Source organism: Phaethon aethereus (genome assembly GCF_964289735.1).
Source record: "Phaethon aethereus genome assembly, chromosome: 5".
Lineage (NCBI taxonomy): Eukaryota > Metazoa > Chordata > Aves > Phaethontiformes > Phaethontidae > Phaethon > Phaethon aethereus.
Window position 1 is genome coordinate 6,050,289 of NC_138579.1, and position 16,754 is coordinate 6,067,042.

Consider the following 16,754-nt stretch of genomic DNA (forward strand, 5'->3'; position numbering starts at 1 on the left):
TTATCTGCTGTGCGTTTGTTATTACTTTACCCGATATCCAGATGCCAAGCCAACACTGTAATGTTCTCACAAATACTCCAGCAAGAATCTGAATGAAGGCATCATTAATGTACAAAGCACCAGGATTTTCAGAAAAGCAGTTAATTAAGTGCAACTGTTCCATTTCAGTCACGCTTATTTGACAGACAGTGATAATTTAGGGCCAAATTACATCCCAGATCCTGGCAAAAGCAGACAAGGGAAGAATTTGTCCCTGCTACACTCCAGCCTGACAGTCACAAATTGAATTCCCTGTGTGCTCAATGACAGCTGTGCTGAACCCTCTGTCAGTGGGAACAAGGTACAGGCCACACGCTGGTTAACACCTCGCAGAACAGACAATTCTGCTGAAATCAGTAAGATCATTTTCAAAGCAAGTCTGCACCGGAGTAACAGAATTGGGTCCCAGCTCAAAATTATCCTGTGACTTTCTTCCCTCCATGGGCAAGGTGTGTTATCTCTTGGCAAGCTGAATTTAGCTCCGTCCTTTAAAGCAGCTTCTACTTCACTGTCTGATTGGTAGAGTAATGGCAGTGAAGGAGGAACTGTGAAATGAACTGTCCCAGACGGTGCTGGTACTTCTAAGCCCTGAGGACAGGTTAGATACAGCTTTCTTAAGAAATGACTAGGGTGAAGCTAAGCTGGCTTGGCCCTGCTGCTGTGCTGGTAGTTGGACCGGACGATCTCTCTGGGTTCCCCTTCAGCCTTGTATTTCTATGACTTCACAGTGGCTACTGAAGAGGGGTTTATAAGTTTCCACCCCTGCAGACCAATACTATAGTTAGTACTATGGACTCCTTTGCACTTGAGACTGATAGGTCAATTACAACATGCAGCCACGTGGCGTAAGGAAAGGCTGGTGTCAGAGAGACGTTTCCCCCTGGCTTTTGCAATACAGAGGAAGAGATATTTCCACGTGGAGCCTGAAAGAAGATGGGACAAAGCCTTCACATCATTTTGTCAGGATGACAGGCACTCAGCTATGCCAACTTACCCCTCAGAGCTACGGGGGGAAGAGAGCCAAGAGTCTGCAAAGTGCTTGAATTCCTGCCACATGTAAAAGAGAGCAGAGGAGGCTGCTAGAATGCTCTTCCTCCATGCTATGACGCAGCAGGAGGAGGAAAGGGCAGTTTTCATCCTGCTATACTTGCTAAGCATAGAGAGCAAGCCATGGTCTTCCTCATGGAAACCATCTCCTCAGCTTTGAGCACCTTCTCAATTATGAGTTGTTTTGGTTGGACTTTACGCTACCGTTCTATCATAAATGGACCAGAACAGATTAAATAATGGCCAGTGGAAGCCTGATCTGGACATGAACACAAAATATAGAGATATTAGAGAACATAATAGCAAGATTATAAGCAAACTGACCTTTCCATATCAGTAAAAAAACCTTCTAACAAACAATTATCCATTTATTCAAGCATATATCACTCATTTGTTAGCCTTCTTTAAGCTATTTATGAATGAGATTTTCTGCAGCATGACCTTTATTCTGCCTTCTGACACCATGGGTCGAACTGAGAAGCAGTGTTTGCAGTCCACAGAAATCAGGTTGTTTAAAGGGATATTGCCACGATAAAGCTTACCTGAATTTTTTGATTGGAGAATGCTTTTCCTGTGCGGTTGCAAGGTGCCCAGAATAATAAATGGGAAAAACCATAATGTTCCAGTTTGTTGAGAACCAAGTCATGAAAAAAGGACAGTCAAAGGTCTCATATGTGATTTTGACAAACTGCGTGGTCCCGACCCAGGAGGAAGAGACGGACAGAATGATCAGAAATCTCCAGATAAGCTTGAGAAATGTGGATGTGCAAGACTGGCATCGAGTCTGTCCTTCAGCTTCTTGGCTGCTGCTCTCTGTATGTGTGTGTGTTCCTTCTTCTCCTGGGGAAAAAAAAAATAGAAAAAGAGAGAGTTATACACCTAATGAACACATTTAAAACAATTCTTGCCTTCTCCCTGTAATTCCTCTATGCCCCAGAAACACTGAAATCCCCCACAGAAATACTTCAGTAACACCATTGCTGTCATTTCAAGGGGATAGGAACAAACCACAAACACAATACCAGGGGCCTGAGGTAACAGTGTTACAGTTAAGCTATTGCCACTGTTTGCTTTATCAGCCCTTCTTGGCTCCTGTCAGCCAAACCTCCAGAACAGAGCTACGTCTCTTGGAACCAACTACATTATAAAGTCAATTACTGTGCATGTGTGCAACATAAAAGCTATCTGAGTCTGTATATCTGAAGCCAGAAGCAAATTCTTATTATTCAAGATTTTAACTCAAGAATCACTTTTTTTATTTGCAAGCTGGGAGGGGAAAAAGAAACAGTCTAGTGGTTTTATATACCCAAGCGTAGAAAAGCTTTTTTTCAGTCAAGTTAGTGTATTTACATTTTTGAAGTTAAAAAAGGAAACTGGACAAAACTGAAGCTTGGTTTGCCGAGAAATAAACCTCTACACATAAACAAGGAGGAATAAGAAAGTTGTCATCTCCCATTTTAGCACAGTACTTTTCAGATCTAATCTGCAAACCACTGCAGATTTCCTATCAGAAGTGTGGACTGTGTAGAGAATTTAATCTTACTGACTGGTGACTTGCTCTCCAGACACATCTTCCAGAGATGCAACCCATGAACTCCCTTTTGATTTCACAGATTCCAGCTGAGAACAACAGATTGAACCGCGCTGGACACTGAGGAGCACCAACACTGTTGCCCCATGAGCTCACGTGGCAGCACGGAGCTCCAACCATCTACCCCATCAGACCATATCACATCAGTCTGATGGAAGAAACACGAGTTCCTTCTGAAAATCATGACCCGCAGCTATTCTTAACTATTACTATCGATTAGCAGCTGCATCAACACGACGTGATATACTATAAGAAACAATATAATTGTTGATGTTAAGAGGAGCTGTAGAACCACTGTAGCGACAGCATACGCTCTCCTACATTCAATTTAAATGTGAAAAAGGTACCCTTTCAGACTCAGGTTTGAATTTCCTTTTATATTACTGTTTCTGCTACAGCCATAAAGAAATGTCAAACTGAGATTCCAAGTTATTATGTTAGAACAACATTACATCTAAAAACCAATTCTTCATAGCAGGGAGCGCATTTGCAATCAAGAATTTTCCTAACCAGTACATGGAGCTTTTTGTAATTGTAATCGTAGGCTCTATTTTTTCTCCTAAAAACACTCAGTATCCAGTGGCCCTGTTGTTTAGTGGTCAATCAAGAATCTAAATAAAATCACAGGTTTATTAAAAACATGCAGAGGATAATCAGAGGCAGCTCTGAAAAGGCAAGCATCGTTTTAGCATTCTCTTTGGCTGCTGGGAGAAAATAGGTATTTTTATGGTTCTAATAATGACTGACATCTTCTATTAAAAGGTAAATTATAGCTTATTTGCAAGTTAGAATGGTTTAAAAAGAATATATTATGTAACATCCACTTGCAGGGTTTCCTGCTAAGAAAAACTATTATGCAATTAGTCCTTCTTCAGCTAACAGTTAAAATAATCATACAACGATAGAAGACTAAAGCACCTGTATCCACGCTTTCTATTTTTCAATTACCAAATAACTATGTAATTGCTGTTACTATGCATGATTACCATTAGCATTTGACTTGGATTTTACAGTCCCAGGTTTGAATGTAAGGGAAAGGCACAGAAACATGCACTTGTTGCAAGTCCTACCTTGGATTAAAAGACCTGTGTAAGATTCAGCCTGATTAAATGTACAGTTGGGAGTTTTTGTAAGTGCTTAATGGGTAGGATTCATCCCATGTAATGTAGTTAGCAAATAACTGTGTATTCAGACTAAACATGTTGTCTAGGGCCCCTTTCTACTTAATGATAATGCACAGGCATGGTGAGAAGGCAGCTGATTTCATCCGCATATATCTAAGCCCACTGGAGGCGCTTATCTCTCTCTGGACTAGATATTTACATTTGATTTAAGTGAAATCAGGATGGATCCCTGGCCAAAGTGTCATAGTAGCTTGCCAGTTGCTTTCAAAATCCATGGGATGTGCACAGCTAAATCTTGGTCAAAGAATCAAATGGACAAGGTAAGCAATATCTTTTAAAATAATTACAGGGCTTGAACTCAAAGACACACGGAGAGCAGGCACACAATTCATACGAAATAGCTTTAAGGATTTCCAAGTCATGAAGCTGGAGCTAGACTAAGCTAGAAAGTAGCTCCTGTGTTCAGATACCAAATTATATGCTAATGAGGAGAAAAAAAATGGATCAGCCAAAGTGGTTGGTAGATAGCATTTTACAGTTAGCAGGGTTGATACAAATCCTTGGTGTCTGCACTTAGTTCGGTCCGAAACAAACCAACAGATTTATCCTGTCAAGAGCACAGAAACAACCTGAGAACTCAACAAGGATGAAATGACAGGCAAAGAATGCGGATGACACTGCAGATGACACATGGAGATGACACTGGTCAATGGCAAACTGTCTTGAAAGGCAGCTAGCAGAAATACCACTGCATGGTCCTTTTGTCTGTAAAACACTTGCTTGTGGTGTCTCTGTGACAAGATGGTAACAGAAAAGCCTTTTGCTTTTGTTTTTCAGAAGAGTCAGATGGGGAAAACCAAAACCTACAGATTTTCTCCTGAACTCTTTTGACTGTTTGGCAACTACATCCTAGAAAATAATATTCTTTATATTTGTTTACCTACCTGTCAGGCCAGTCCTACTTAGACCTCACTGATGAGGAAGGGAAGATCAGGATAAAAAAGGAAATTAAAAAATGCAAAACAAATGTTTAGAAGAGTATGATGTCAAGGCAGTACTCTTTTCTCAAGGGGACTAAAGTCCTTTCTCAGAGAAGATGGATTCTGATTTTGGATGCACCCTAGTGCCAGCATGCACAGAGTTATTTCAGACTGGTAACTGCAAAAATTAGAATAAATAGGTTTACTGGTATCTTAGGTATGATCTTTACTGCAAAATGCTGTATCATCCACTCTTTGCTGCAATAATCACCTCCAATATTTTTCTGAGGTTTTCCATCAAGAGAGTACTCCTGGAGTATGAGATCCCTCCATTTTCCAACACAAGAAGAAAATGGCTGAATCTTGTTGCCATCAGTGGTGAAGTGACAAGAGGAAGGTTCATCTCCCACAGGTCCAGCATACAAGGGAGATCCAGCCTGTTCTTCCTCCCCTTTCTGCTCACAGTAGCTACACAGTCTTCCAAAACACTTGGACGGTTAAATTATTTCAGTCACTTAATGATTCTTTCCTCCTCAACAGTACAATTCAGCAGACTCAAAGGCCTGTGGCTGCATATTGTAAGTGCTCCCATCCCATCCCTGCTGGTGATGGATGGACATCATGGTGGAGAAGTCCATGTTCACCACACCTACAGGTTCATTTGAGCTAAACTTCTGCAGTAAAGTGGGTGACATATTCCTGATGGAAGCCCTGATGTGCAGCCGATCAATGATCTGAACTATGATGGTCTTCCCTAGATAGCCTTCCACCTGTTGCTCCTTCTCTTGCTCTTCATCAGACCATCCATGGTATGAGCTGAGATTTTCATTCTCTTTGGGAAGGAACATAGCTGGCTCTTAAGCGTCCTGGTCTCTGGCCAGGCTGAAGCTGATGAAACATAACCTCTCTGTAAAAACTAACTTGCGTGCTAACGTTAATCATCCTTTCAAGATCTTCTGTGCCTACTGGCCTTATGAATTCTCAGATATCTAACACATTACACGTTCCTACTGAGGCCCAGGCCTTTGCCTCCCATCCTCGCCTCCTTCCCACCTAACCCCAGTTTGCACACAGGTACAGGAAGGACTTTCATGTGGCTTTGCTGTTCGCAGCATCATAAACCAACGTCAACATGCTCAGACTCTGCACCATCTTTCAAATGACAGATGAAAGAGGCCTTTCGCAGGCATGCCGCGATGCCGGGAATGCGGCTGTTATGCCTACCTGATCTGCTCTGCCTCTCGACTCTGCTGTGCCGACAGATTCCCGAGGGACTTCGATTCTGCAGCTCAAGAATGGGAGCAGCAGAATCTTCAGCAACAGATAGAGGGGAGAGCTGCCTAGTCATGCCTCTGTGTCTGCTGGGGCAGTTGCCTCCTGGCTTGCATTGGATGACAGATGATCGTGAGGCACCTGAGAAGAAAGAGTTTGCATCAGTTTGGCTGTAAACTCCCTGGAGGAAAGCGGAGCTTTCAGACACTGTCAGTGAAATGCACACAAACGATTCAGCGGGAGAAAGGAAGCACACTGCAAAAAATCAAGGTTTCAGCTCTGGTCAGAATAAAGTAATAAGTAAGTAAATACTTAAGTCTCTCCCCCCTTATAGACAAAAAAGTGCTCTATGAAAACCAGTCTTTCCCCTGAAGAAATGAGAGCCCTATGCTGCAGTATATTCTTAGCCCCACGGCTCCATCCATAGGGTCTGAACAGGCAAAGGAATTTGTACTCACGTGGGTCCCTTCCTGAGCACTGACACTGAATCAGGCAAAAGGAGAGCTCACCATTCTCCCTTAGGGTAGAAAGGGGGGCTGAGGAACCACCACCTCCCGGGGTCAGTGCTTGAAAGTCTCTCCAGAGGAGAGCTTCCTCTTTCCATCCTCCAGAATGATCCTTGAGACTCTTGTATGGAATGAAGCCACAGTCACTGAGAGGTCTTTTGAATGAAGACTTCTGCTAAACCACTGAAGGTGCCAGTTTTAAGCCTTTACAAGCACCAAATCAGAATCTTCACATCTTCAGAGAAGTTACATTTTCTTCTTCTGCTAGGTGCAGACAACACCAAGATGCTGCATTTCACATGGAAGCTGTGTAGAGGCACAAGGCAGCAGACAAGACCCAGGTCCCAGAAATACCAGTGGTACCAGATGAAAAACGTGCCAGTGAGTAGGACACCACATTTTAAGAGTAAATCTTGAAGGACTGGATTAAGAACCAGCAAACAACAGAAAAGAGTGTGGTGCTGGAATGTGACAGAGTGTGCCTGGTGATCTTGCACGTACTCCCAAATTTATTGAAGGTATCTGTGTAAGAGGTCAACACATGAGCAGCACAAGACAGTCCTCTTCTCAGTCAGAAAGTCAAGATGACAGGGCCATTTTGGTAACTACAAATGTGTGTTCATGGTCAGCTGAGATCACCCACCACTTGTTTTGCAGCTGCTACTTCAACTGGTGACCATCTTACCTAAACTTAGGGAATACACATATACCCAGAGCAGCCACTGACCTTGCCATGACATGGAAGGATTTAATAGGATAATCACACCTATTTCACATTGAAAAGGATACAAAAATAGACACAAACCCCATGTGTAAGGTGGCAAATGTGCAACAAATATGGCAGACATCTCAGAGGGCAATATTCTTCATTGCAACATGAGCTGTTCCAGTACACTTCGTGCATATAACTCCATGGCAAACAACAACATAAAACTATATTCTAAAGCAAGGACTGTGTTCAAGATTCAAGAGCCTGTATGAATCAAGTCAACACTTTTTTGCCAGTGGAAGCTAGGGTTCATATAACCTTCAATGAACTTAAAGCTATGTTTGATTCGCCATGTCTAACTACAAAGATTGCAAAGGAAGAGATATATAGAATATGGTATTATACAGAAAAGTCCTCTTTCAGCCTATTCAGAGCCTCCAAGGTTAGTTTTAAACCACCAAGTAGACAAGTGACTGAACCAGCAGCTAACTCCCTAGAGACGATCTTTCTCCAAGATGCTCTTCCCTTTCTCCTCTGTCCAGTATGAGAGAACTTTGACACAAAGGGGACACCCAAGTCTAGGTTTCACCTTGCCACGAAGTCCTACAAATAGAATTAATGCAGTGTACAATGTACAGTCTGACAATAGAGCCACAAAGGTCGATTTAGAAAAATTAAGACCTATATGATGTCCAAGCAGTATATTGCTAGTGTCTGAGCACTCAAAGTGTCTCTCCTCACTTTTTGGTGCACGTTACCCTCCACAGAGGATTTTAGAGCTTACTGGATATTTTCATACCTTTAAAAAGCCATTCACCTCCTTATATTTACTTTTTAATGGAGAAAAGAATGATCTAGCAGCCACACAAATCCCTCCATGACTTTGATCCACTCATTTCATAACTCCAAGCCTTACTACTTCCACTTATCAAACACTTACCAAGGGTAATATCACCTACTTCACAAGACTTTGTAAACATCTTGCAAGTCACTCTGAGGTTGAAAAGTACAGTAGAAATGGCAGCCCTGGGCCATTCACCTCACAAGAAGGAGCATAACACCTTTATTATATGACAGCTGAAAGTTAGGTCCAGCCTCCATGAGATTAAGACAATCAGTACTTTTTGGGCTAAATATTCAAAAAGGCACTGACAATTTTTCAGGTCCCCAACTTAAGGAATTTTTATTTTCCAAAAGCATTTGCTGACTGCCTGTCCTCAGACAATCAGCCGTAAGGTGCCTCGACCTAAATCACTACTCACTTTGATATGCATCACTTAAAGAGATTTCATTAAGTTGAAAGACACATGCTACATCTCAATTCAGATATAATTTAGATCAAGATCAAGATTACACTCAGCAGAAGTCTAGCAGATGATCTGCAAACAAAATTTCAAGGAAACCTATTTTTCCTCACATGCAAAAAGAGCTCTGAGTTATTTATATCTGGTACAACAAAGCAGCATTAATCTTTTCCTGTACGTTGGAGAAACTCCGCAGTTGAGACCAAGACTGCAATTCAAGAGACTGCATTTAATCAAAAGTTACTGCTTGATTTTCTGAATTCTTCTTCCCATGTGCTTGAAAGCAATGAGATAGCATGGCAATTTGTCAATATTTCATTGTTGTAGCTAGAAAGCCTGGGCCATCTAATGCTACTGCACCTGAATGTATCTTAAGGATATACTTTGACAGGGAAGGTGAATAGATGCTAGCCTAACTTATATCCAAACCTGGTACCAGCAGCAAGGTCAACAAATCACCATTTATGCCGCACAGCAATGAAACCTCACACGTGTGCAATGTTACCCCACGCGAGAGGAAGGAAAGGCAAAACTCACGTAACTCGGTCCCTTGTCTCACACAGCAATTACCAGCTACCAAGCAGGGATCCACCAAGACCCTCCAAATTCAGAGGGATCAAGAGCAGCATTTTCCATTGAACTTCCATATACCTTCATAAATCCCACATGCTTATGGAGACCTCACGGTCTTAGGCAGAGAGGACAGAGGGAGGACAACAGGAGGGTGCTGCTACAACTTGCCACGTGCAAATGGAGAAGTAACTACGCACTAAAAAGGTACCGTAATACACCTTCTCCACAGCAAAGGAGGAGTGATACTGCCTGGGTCAGATTCATTTGACTTATTTTAGATATCAAACTTAGGATGAGAAAAATAGTGCCCTGGGACTATCTGCATCTCCCTGTGACTATACAGGGAATAATGGAATCACAGAATGGTTTGGGCTGGAAGGGACCTTTAAAGATCATCTAGTCCACCCACCTGCAATGAGCACAGACATGTTCAACTAGAGCAGGCTGCTCAAAGGCCCATCCAACCTGACCTTGGACAACCATCCTGAGCAGAGATATTTACACTGGGTGGAATTTTTTTACCTACTTTACCTGACCTTCTTTTAAACCTGACTACTTGATGTAAGAAGTTGCAAGAGATGCCTGTAACCCACTGTGTACAGAAGCCTCACTCAGTTTCGCTAGTCAATGCCAAGCACGAACACAGTTTGTGGCTTTAGCAGAGATGAATCACAGGCTGAGAATGAATCTACATTTTGGGCATCATTTGGTATTTTAAGGGAATGCTACTGGAAGAGATTGGGAAAAAACTAACAAACAAGAAAAAACTTGCCAGACTGCCAAATCTTGCTGCTAGAAATGTTCCTTCGTTATTTGGAGGTTATAATTGAGTTTCAAAGCAACACTCAGTCCATGGGATTGACAAAGGAGAGAAGGGAGAACTGGAAAGGACCACACATGATTGTATCAAGAATGTCTTAATGAGTCAAATCCATCTGTATGACTTTTCATTATTGGATAAAAACAAACCCTGCTCTTTCCCATTTTTTAAGATTATTCTTAGTTTATTATTCTGTTTCAACAAATCTTTTTCCTTGCCCTGGAAATGTAGATGCTTTATAGCATAAGAACTAAAGCCATTTCTCTGCACATGGAGACCAAAGGGAAACCAGCAAGTGGAACCTGTGGCTTTCCACATGCTTCTAACAAAGTCTGTCCTTCTCTTGCATTAATTATTATATACTTGTTCTGGTGTACTTCAATTTAGCAAGGTAATTATGCTTGTGACTAACCTAAAGCACATGATTAATATTACTTAACTCCATGCCTTTTCACATTCTTGAACACCATCCTAAGTCCCAGCTGCAGGAGGAGGTGACCACCATGTGCTGCTGCTGCCGTGCCCGCACATGCCTTGTCCTGACAGCCATTTTTAGCACCCATCTGTAAACCATGCGCAGCTCCTTGGTCCCTCTGAAAGATGCGACACATAACTTGTGGCTTTTAGTTCATGCACAGATTTCCATATGCAGCTCACACAGTGAGAAAATATGTCCTCGCCTTGGCTAGAAAAACCCCTGTTATTTTGCAAGGGGCTTGGAGAGAAGGGATTATGCTTTAAGGTTCAAAACCAATTATTTTCAGATTACTTTCATGTATATGACATATTTAGCATGTGACAGCAGTGCTAAATATGTCGTATACATGAAAAACCAGACAGGAATACAGAAAAAACCCATGTCTATTTTGTTGGGGACAACTCTTCTGGTTTCGGAGTGTTACTAAAAATGGATCGAATGAGCTGCCACTAATCAATGCAGCATAAAAATGCAGCCCTGGAAGTAATTTTTGTGGCCAGGTCATCATAGAATTGATTTTTTCTTTTTCTTTTCTTTTTTAACCAACTTCCCTGATGGAAATTTAGTACCTCTAAACAGGTAATTGAATTCTCTTCTGAAAGCCATCTGTAAATTCATGACATTGGATTTACCAGCAGGAAGTGTTGTCTTATTTAGAGACAGCAACATCTGGCTTGTTGGTATGCACCAAAATACATACTCCTTTTTTTCTGATTACACAACTAAATAGATGGTTAAATAGGTGATGTAAATCAGCTGGACAGTTTCTTCATATTATGTTCCCAAAGCCCTGCAGAGCAGTGGTCACTTGAAGCTACCACTGTAGTCAGGAGAGAGACCAGCTTTTCCAAAAAGTCAGTCAAGGAATCTACAATCTTCCTTTTACTCATTCACTATTAAAATATGCTTATTTTACTGTGTCTTCAACATCTCAGCTCCTAATATGTCATTGTTTTTGCATTGACAAAATGATGCCTTCATACCACTGCCGCAGAAACAATTGCTGGGTTTGGACAGATGGATGGAGGTAGAAGCCAGTCTGGTGTTATGTGGAAAGTACGTCAATTGAATGTTCCTGCTAAATCGGGCACCGGTGAAAGAATTGACAACATTTCCTTTACACTGCAACATTACCTGTTAGAGCGAGCATCCGCGGCGATGACGGACCCGCTCACACATCACAAGCCTATTGTTTCCAGCAGCCTGTGCACAGGCTCACGTTGGTAACAGTCGGTTCACAATCGGGAGAGCTGGAGACTTTTGCAATGAAATTCTGGTCTTAACGCTGTGCAGTAAGGAGAAGATGATGTGAATTTTGTGGTCAGGGAAATATCGGATGCACGTGGCCCCACAGGAAAGGGAACCAAGTTGCACTGCTATTGGCAGAGGTGAAGAGAGCTTATTCTGTCCATTTTACAACAATAAAACCTCATTAGGTTGGATTAGCCATGGCTTTAATTGGATTGTTTGCTACTGTTAGCAGACAACTGGGGGCACAGCTATCCAACAACATCAATCCGACAGCGAGTTAGGTCCCTAGCTTATTTTATTTTAGCCGAAGGGACTGCCTGTAAAATCAAATCCTGTCCTTCCTTATGCTGGTGTAAACCCACAGCAACTCAGTACAATCAGAAAAGCTCTTCTGGGCATACACTAAAGTACCTGAAGATAATAGCTAACCCGGAAAGTTAAAATTCAAGGGAAAACTCTCCCCAACTTTTAATGAGTTCAGAACCAGCAGTTTGACTCAGGACGTGAAGCTATAATTACATTTACTAAAACCAAGCAAACAAACAACAGGGAGGGTGTCTTTGCAGACAGTGTGCTCCACAGGTTTGAGGAATAAGCATCTCTTGTTCAGTGAAAAAAATCATTTCACTATGTCTCAAACGTTAATGATGTTCTCCATTTAAACACACCCTTCTGAGACACTGCCATGTCTCCAGGTATTAGTTATGCACGTACGTCCGCTCAGAGTAACGCCCTGCTCATTTACTATTTGATTGTTTTGGAAGTTTTATGTTTGAAGGGGATGAGAAGGTTACAACAGATTTTTTTTGTCCTAGGGGAAAACAAGATTTTTGGATTTTAATGAAAAACAAATGACTCAGTGATGGTGTACGGCATCTCTCTTGTACTATGATTAACTATTGTCAAGAGCAGAAAGCAAAAAAGCAGGTATTTTTGTTGTAGTTTAACAGTGACATCCATCAGCAATTGCTGCCAATTATCCCTTCAGTGTCTGTACACAGCCATTCCCTTCAAATCAGCAGGCAGCAACTTCACTCACAATTAGAAATCTCAACAACTGCCCCGTGCCCTCCTATCCTTGCTATAAAGCGAAGAAAGAGGCAGCAAAGGGAGTAACTAACTTAAATTTCACACCCTAAAACTTAGTGCCTGATCAAGGGATGTGTTCCTCTACGCCCTTGCACCTTTCCAGACGAGCAGCTTCAGCCTAACTGCCAGAGGAGGAAAACCAGGTTAGACAGTCAAAAAAATTCCCCCCCTTACACACCAGTCATGTCTCATGCTTAAGCAACAAATCGCACCCACGTGGCTTCTCACCTCCCACTCCTCTGACCACCATCAATGCACTGCGATGGCAGTGCCACGGCCTCTCCCTGTTACACCGCCCAACACCCGGGGGAACATCGCCGTCACGTCCCATACCACACACGGGGAGAAGGAAAGCTGTGACTACAGTGGTCATTAAGTGCCTGAAAAATGGTCTCGCAGCAGAGACAAATGATAGAGATACCTGTCAGGGATGGTCAAGATGTGTCTGACTCTGCCTTAGAGGAGGGATGACACAGATAACGTCCTGAAGTCACCTTCCAGCCCTGCATCTCCTTGGCTTTATGATGATAATGGTGTTGGGACCTACTCCCAAGGTGCTAACTTCTCCTGATTTAAGATCCAGACTGATGAACAGTAAGGCCATGGACCTTGATTCCACTTATAACTAAGATCTGGAAAAGAAGAATAACAATCTAAACCAATATATATACAGCAAGAAAACTTAACGATAGCTGGATAGAATGAGGATGCACCATTAAATCAGAGAGCAAAGATGTGCCCAACTCTGCCAACTGCAATACCATAAGTCATTCCTGAGCAAAAGAAATATAAAGAGTTAATGAGAAGGAGTTACGTGCATCTGCACCCAACACTATGACATCTGGCAACTTAAGGAATTCAGAATTACATTAAAATAACTGGAATCAGGCAGGACCATCTGTGCATGGCCCAAGTCAGTTGTGAAAATAACCTGGGATACCACTTGGTCCTGGCACCCACAGCGTGTATTCGCTCCCAGCTTCTTTGGTTACCACACAGAAGATGGCTTTGGACCGCACAGCCAATATGGAAGCTGCACCATGCTACTGTCCCAGTGCCTGATACGATCTGCTAGATGAAACCTGCAGTCAGAGCATCAGTGACTGATGATAAACTTCCAAGGTCTCTGAAAGGCCCTGGCAAGACAAGGTGTAGCATTTGTACACGCTGGCTGTGCTTGGAATGGAAAGATGATGAGATCTGTATACAAAGTACATATAAATGCATCGTGTTACTGTTAGAAGCAGGAGGAGTAGTAGTAGTAATACTGAGATTTAACACATATATATTGAAGAGTCAAGGAGCTTCCATTTATGCTCAATACAGCCAGGTCATATGGGGGGGGGGAGAGAGAGAGAGAGAGAGAGAGATGATTATTCACCTTTTGCAGATAAGGAAAGTGGGAAAGAGTTGCTAAGTAAGTTGTGCAAAGGCATCTACTCATGCAGTGGTTGACTCTCATCTCCCCAAATCCCCACAGCTGACTGCTGATCACCTAGACTGGGATTCCCATATTAATTGCCATATGCTTGATGCCTTGGCTTCTGCACACAAACCTGAAAAACACACTTGTAAGTCTGTACATCCATCTTTCTGTACCTCAGCTACATGTTTTTCTAATAAAGAACCTGTTCCGAGATGCATCCTTTCTGGGCAAACCAGAGAATATGATGTGCATAGTTTGCATCCAATGCTGTGTCCTAAAACCTCTGACTGGGGACTGCAGTACAAAATTAATCCAGGCTGCAACAGCCATTATGTTCAACAGCTGCAACCATTAAAAAAACCCCAAACCCTTTGCAGGAAGTATATAAAGGCTTCGCTGGCTGTAAGCAACCTGCAGACCTCCTTTTCGGGAGCCCTGATGCATAAGCGTAATGGCCAGCTATCTGTGGAGGACTTCTCAACTCGTTTCTTACTGAAGTAAATGGCTCCTCTTTGTATTGCTCTGAATCAAGACCCTTCCTCAAAACATGGGAAGACAATTATTAAAAGCCCAAATCTCTCTTTGTTCCACTTGTTCATCCTTCTACATTCTACTGAAAACATAGTTAAAAGCATGGAAATATTTTTTCCCTGACTTTTTTTCCTCCTTCCTCACTTTAAGCCAAGAAGACTTTCTTCCCCATTCTCATGGGGAATCAAAATCTCATACTTAGCTGTGACAACTCTGGAATTAGAAAACACTGACCTCCAGTAAGAGTATGAACATCTCCTCCAGCACCGGCTATTTCCCATGCAAAGAGCCCCTGTTTATTGCTCCTTCCTTACCCATCCAGACACTGTATCCAGAACGAAGCCTGGAAGGGGCAGGACCAGGCACACAAATGCTCTCTCTCCACTACCTACGCAACTCGCAAAGAAGTCGCGTGAAAGAACGTCAGACCCCTCCACTCCATGAACATCTTAGAAGGCAACTTTCTGGCTAAGTGCTGCTGGGGAAAGCCAAGCCAAGGTGCCCCGGTGCTGTGGAGGAAGAACAGGGCAGCATAGGGGCATCCAGAAATATGTCTGCACCCCAGTGTCTAGCCAAGCTAAGCCCATGCTAGTCCAGATCATGGGGACTGATCCAATCCCCACTGCAGCTCCTGGGAAGACCGACCAATTTTAGTGAGCTTTGGCTCAGCCTCTGAGGATGATGACGGGGGTAATTCCACACCAGACTGCTCTGTGAGGAGGACAGAGCTGGACCATCAGGTCAGTGAAGCCAACATATACTTATCTGAGGGAACAACCCTAAAGGGACTTTGTTCCCTTATTGCAGCTCCACAGCAAGGACTTTATTGTAAGCTTTTGCTTACATAAAGAGTCCCTATGAGATCGCTTCAATAACAGCTTCTGAATGAGTCCCTTGAACAGACATCCAAAGGGATATTCTTTGCTGCATCAGATCTAGGTGCTTTCTTTTCTGCAGATATGCTTGACCCAACAGCAACTCAAGCCATTTGCAGGATTCATTGGCCTGGGATCAGACCAGCTTTTCACCACTGACTAAGCAACAGATAAACACAAATAACCTGAATCAAAGCTGCGCACCATCCCATTAAAGAAAACTTCTGTTAGAAACTTTGTAATAAATTATACCAGATGTGCCTCCAATAGCTTCACAATTTATACACTTTAGTCCAAAATAAAAGGTTACAAATCTCTTTAAAAAATAATTTGAAAATTAATCTTGTCATTGCTGAAATGTAGTGACATTTCTAAAAAGAAAAAGACATTCTGAGTTAAACTCTAATTTCATTTTCACTGCAGTAAATCAAGAGTAGCTTCAATGAAAGCCATGAGGCTGCTTTGACATAAAGTTGTTGTGACGGGAGTTTATACCCAGGACAGTCCAGAAATCACTCATATGCATCTCATTATTAAATAATTATGATACAGCTTCTACTTTCAAGAAACACTGCAATAAATCCAGGCTGGTTCATGGGTCTCCTAAGATCCGAGTGTAAAAGCAGTCAGCACACTGACACACAGCTCAATATCAAATTGCTTGTATTTATCTCCTACACAAACTATTGCCTCTCCTGTTTGATGGGTGCCTCCAGAGACTGATTCATTCCAGCCCCCTTAGATACCAATCTTAGGCGATGAATCACCTCTCAGAGGTGTCCAGCTCTCCTGCTGACTCCAGGAAGCTCACGCAACTTTCTCAGTACTTACCGAGGCTTACGTTTAGACGCATCTGTACGTGCCCGTATCCGACTGCCTTGGGCTCAGCCCACGGCAGCAGCACTGCGGTACACGCATTAAGCACATGCTTCAATTTCCTTGCCTGACTTAGAGCCTAATTAAGCACATTTGAGGAAAGGTGGGGTAAAAGAACATTTTACAGGTAAGCAGCTGCAGCAAAAGTCAGTATTTATCACTGTCTTGTTGCATTTTGTAACCCCTGGAGACACGTAAGACACCTTCTGACTGTTTTCTCCACTGCCCTTGGGGCCATAGCCCCATCAGATCTGATCCCTGCC

At 42.6% G+C, this 16,754-nt stretch overlaps 1 protein-coding gene across 2 annotated transcripts in view; it reads right to left on the bottom strand.

Annotated features, from left to right (window-relative positions):
- Positions 1 to 16,754, bottom strand: part of SLC35F4 (solute carrier family 35 member F4) — a gene marked incomplete at its 3' end in the record, with an annotated part of 130,511 nt that overhangs the window by 18,142 nt on the left and 95,615 nt on the right. The window contains exons 2-3 of one of the 2 annotated variants that reach the window (XM_082000253.1): positions 6,006 to 6,194; positions 1,629 to 1,923 (exon numbers count right to left, since the gene is read on the bottom strand). In XM_082000253.1, the coding sequence (XP_081856379.1) occupies positions 1,629 to 1,923; positions 6,006 to 6,194 (484 nt within the window). Of the gene's footprint in view, positions 1 to 1,628; positions 1,927 to 6,005; positions 6,195 to 16,754 lie in introns of both variants that reach the window. The other variant, XM_082000252.1, reaches the window with a different exon arrangement.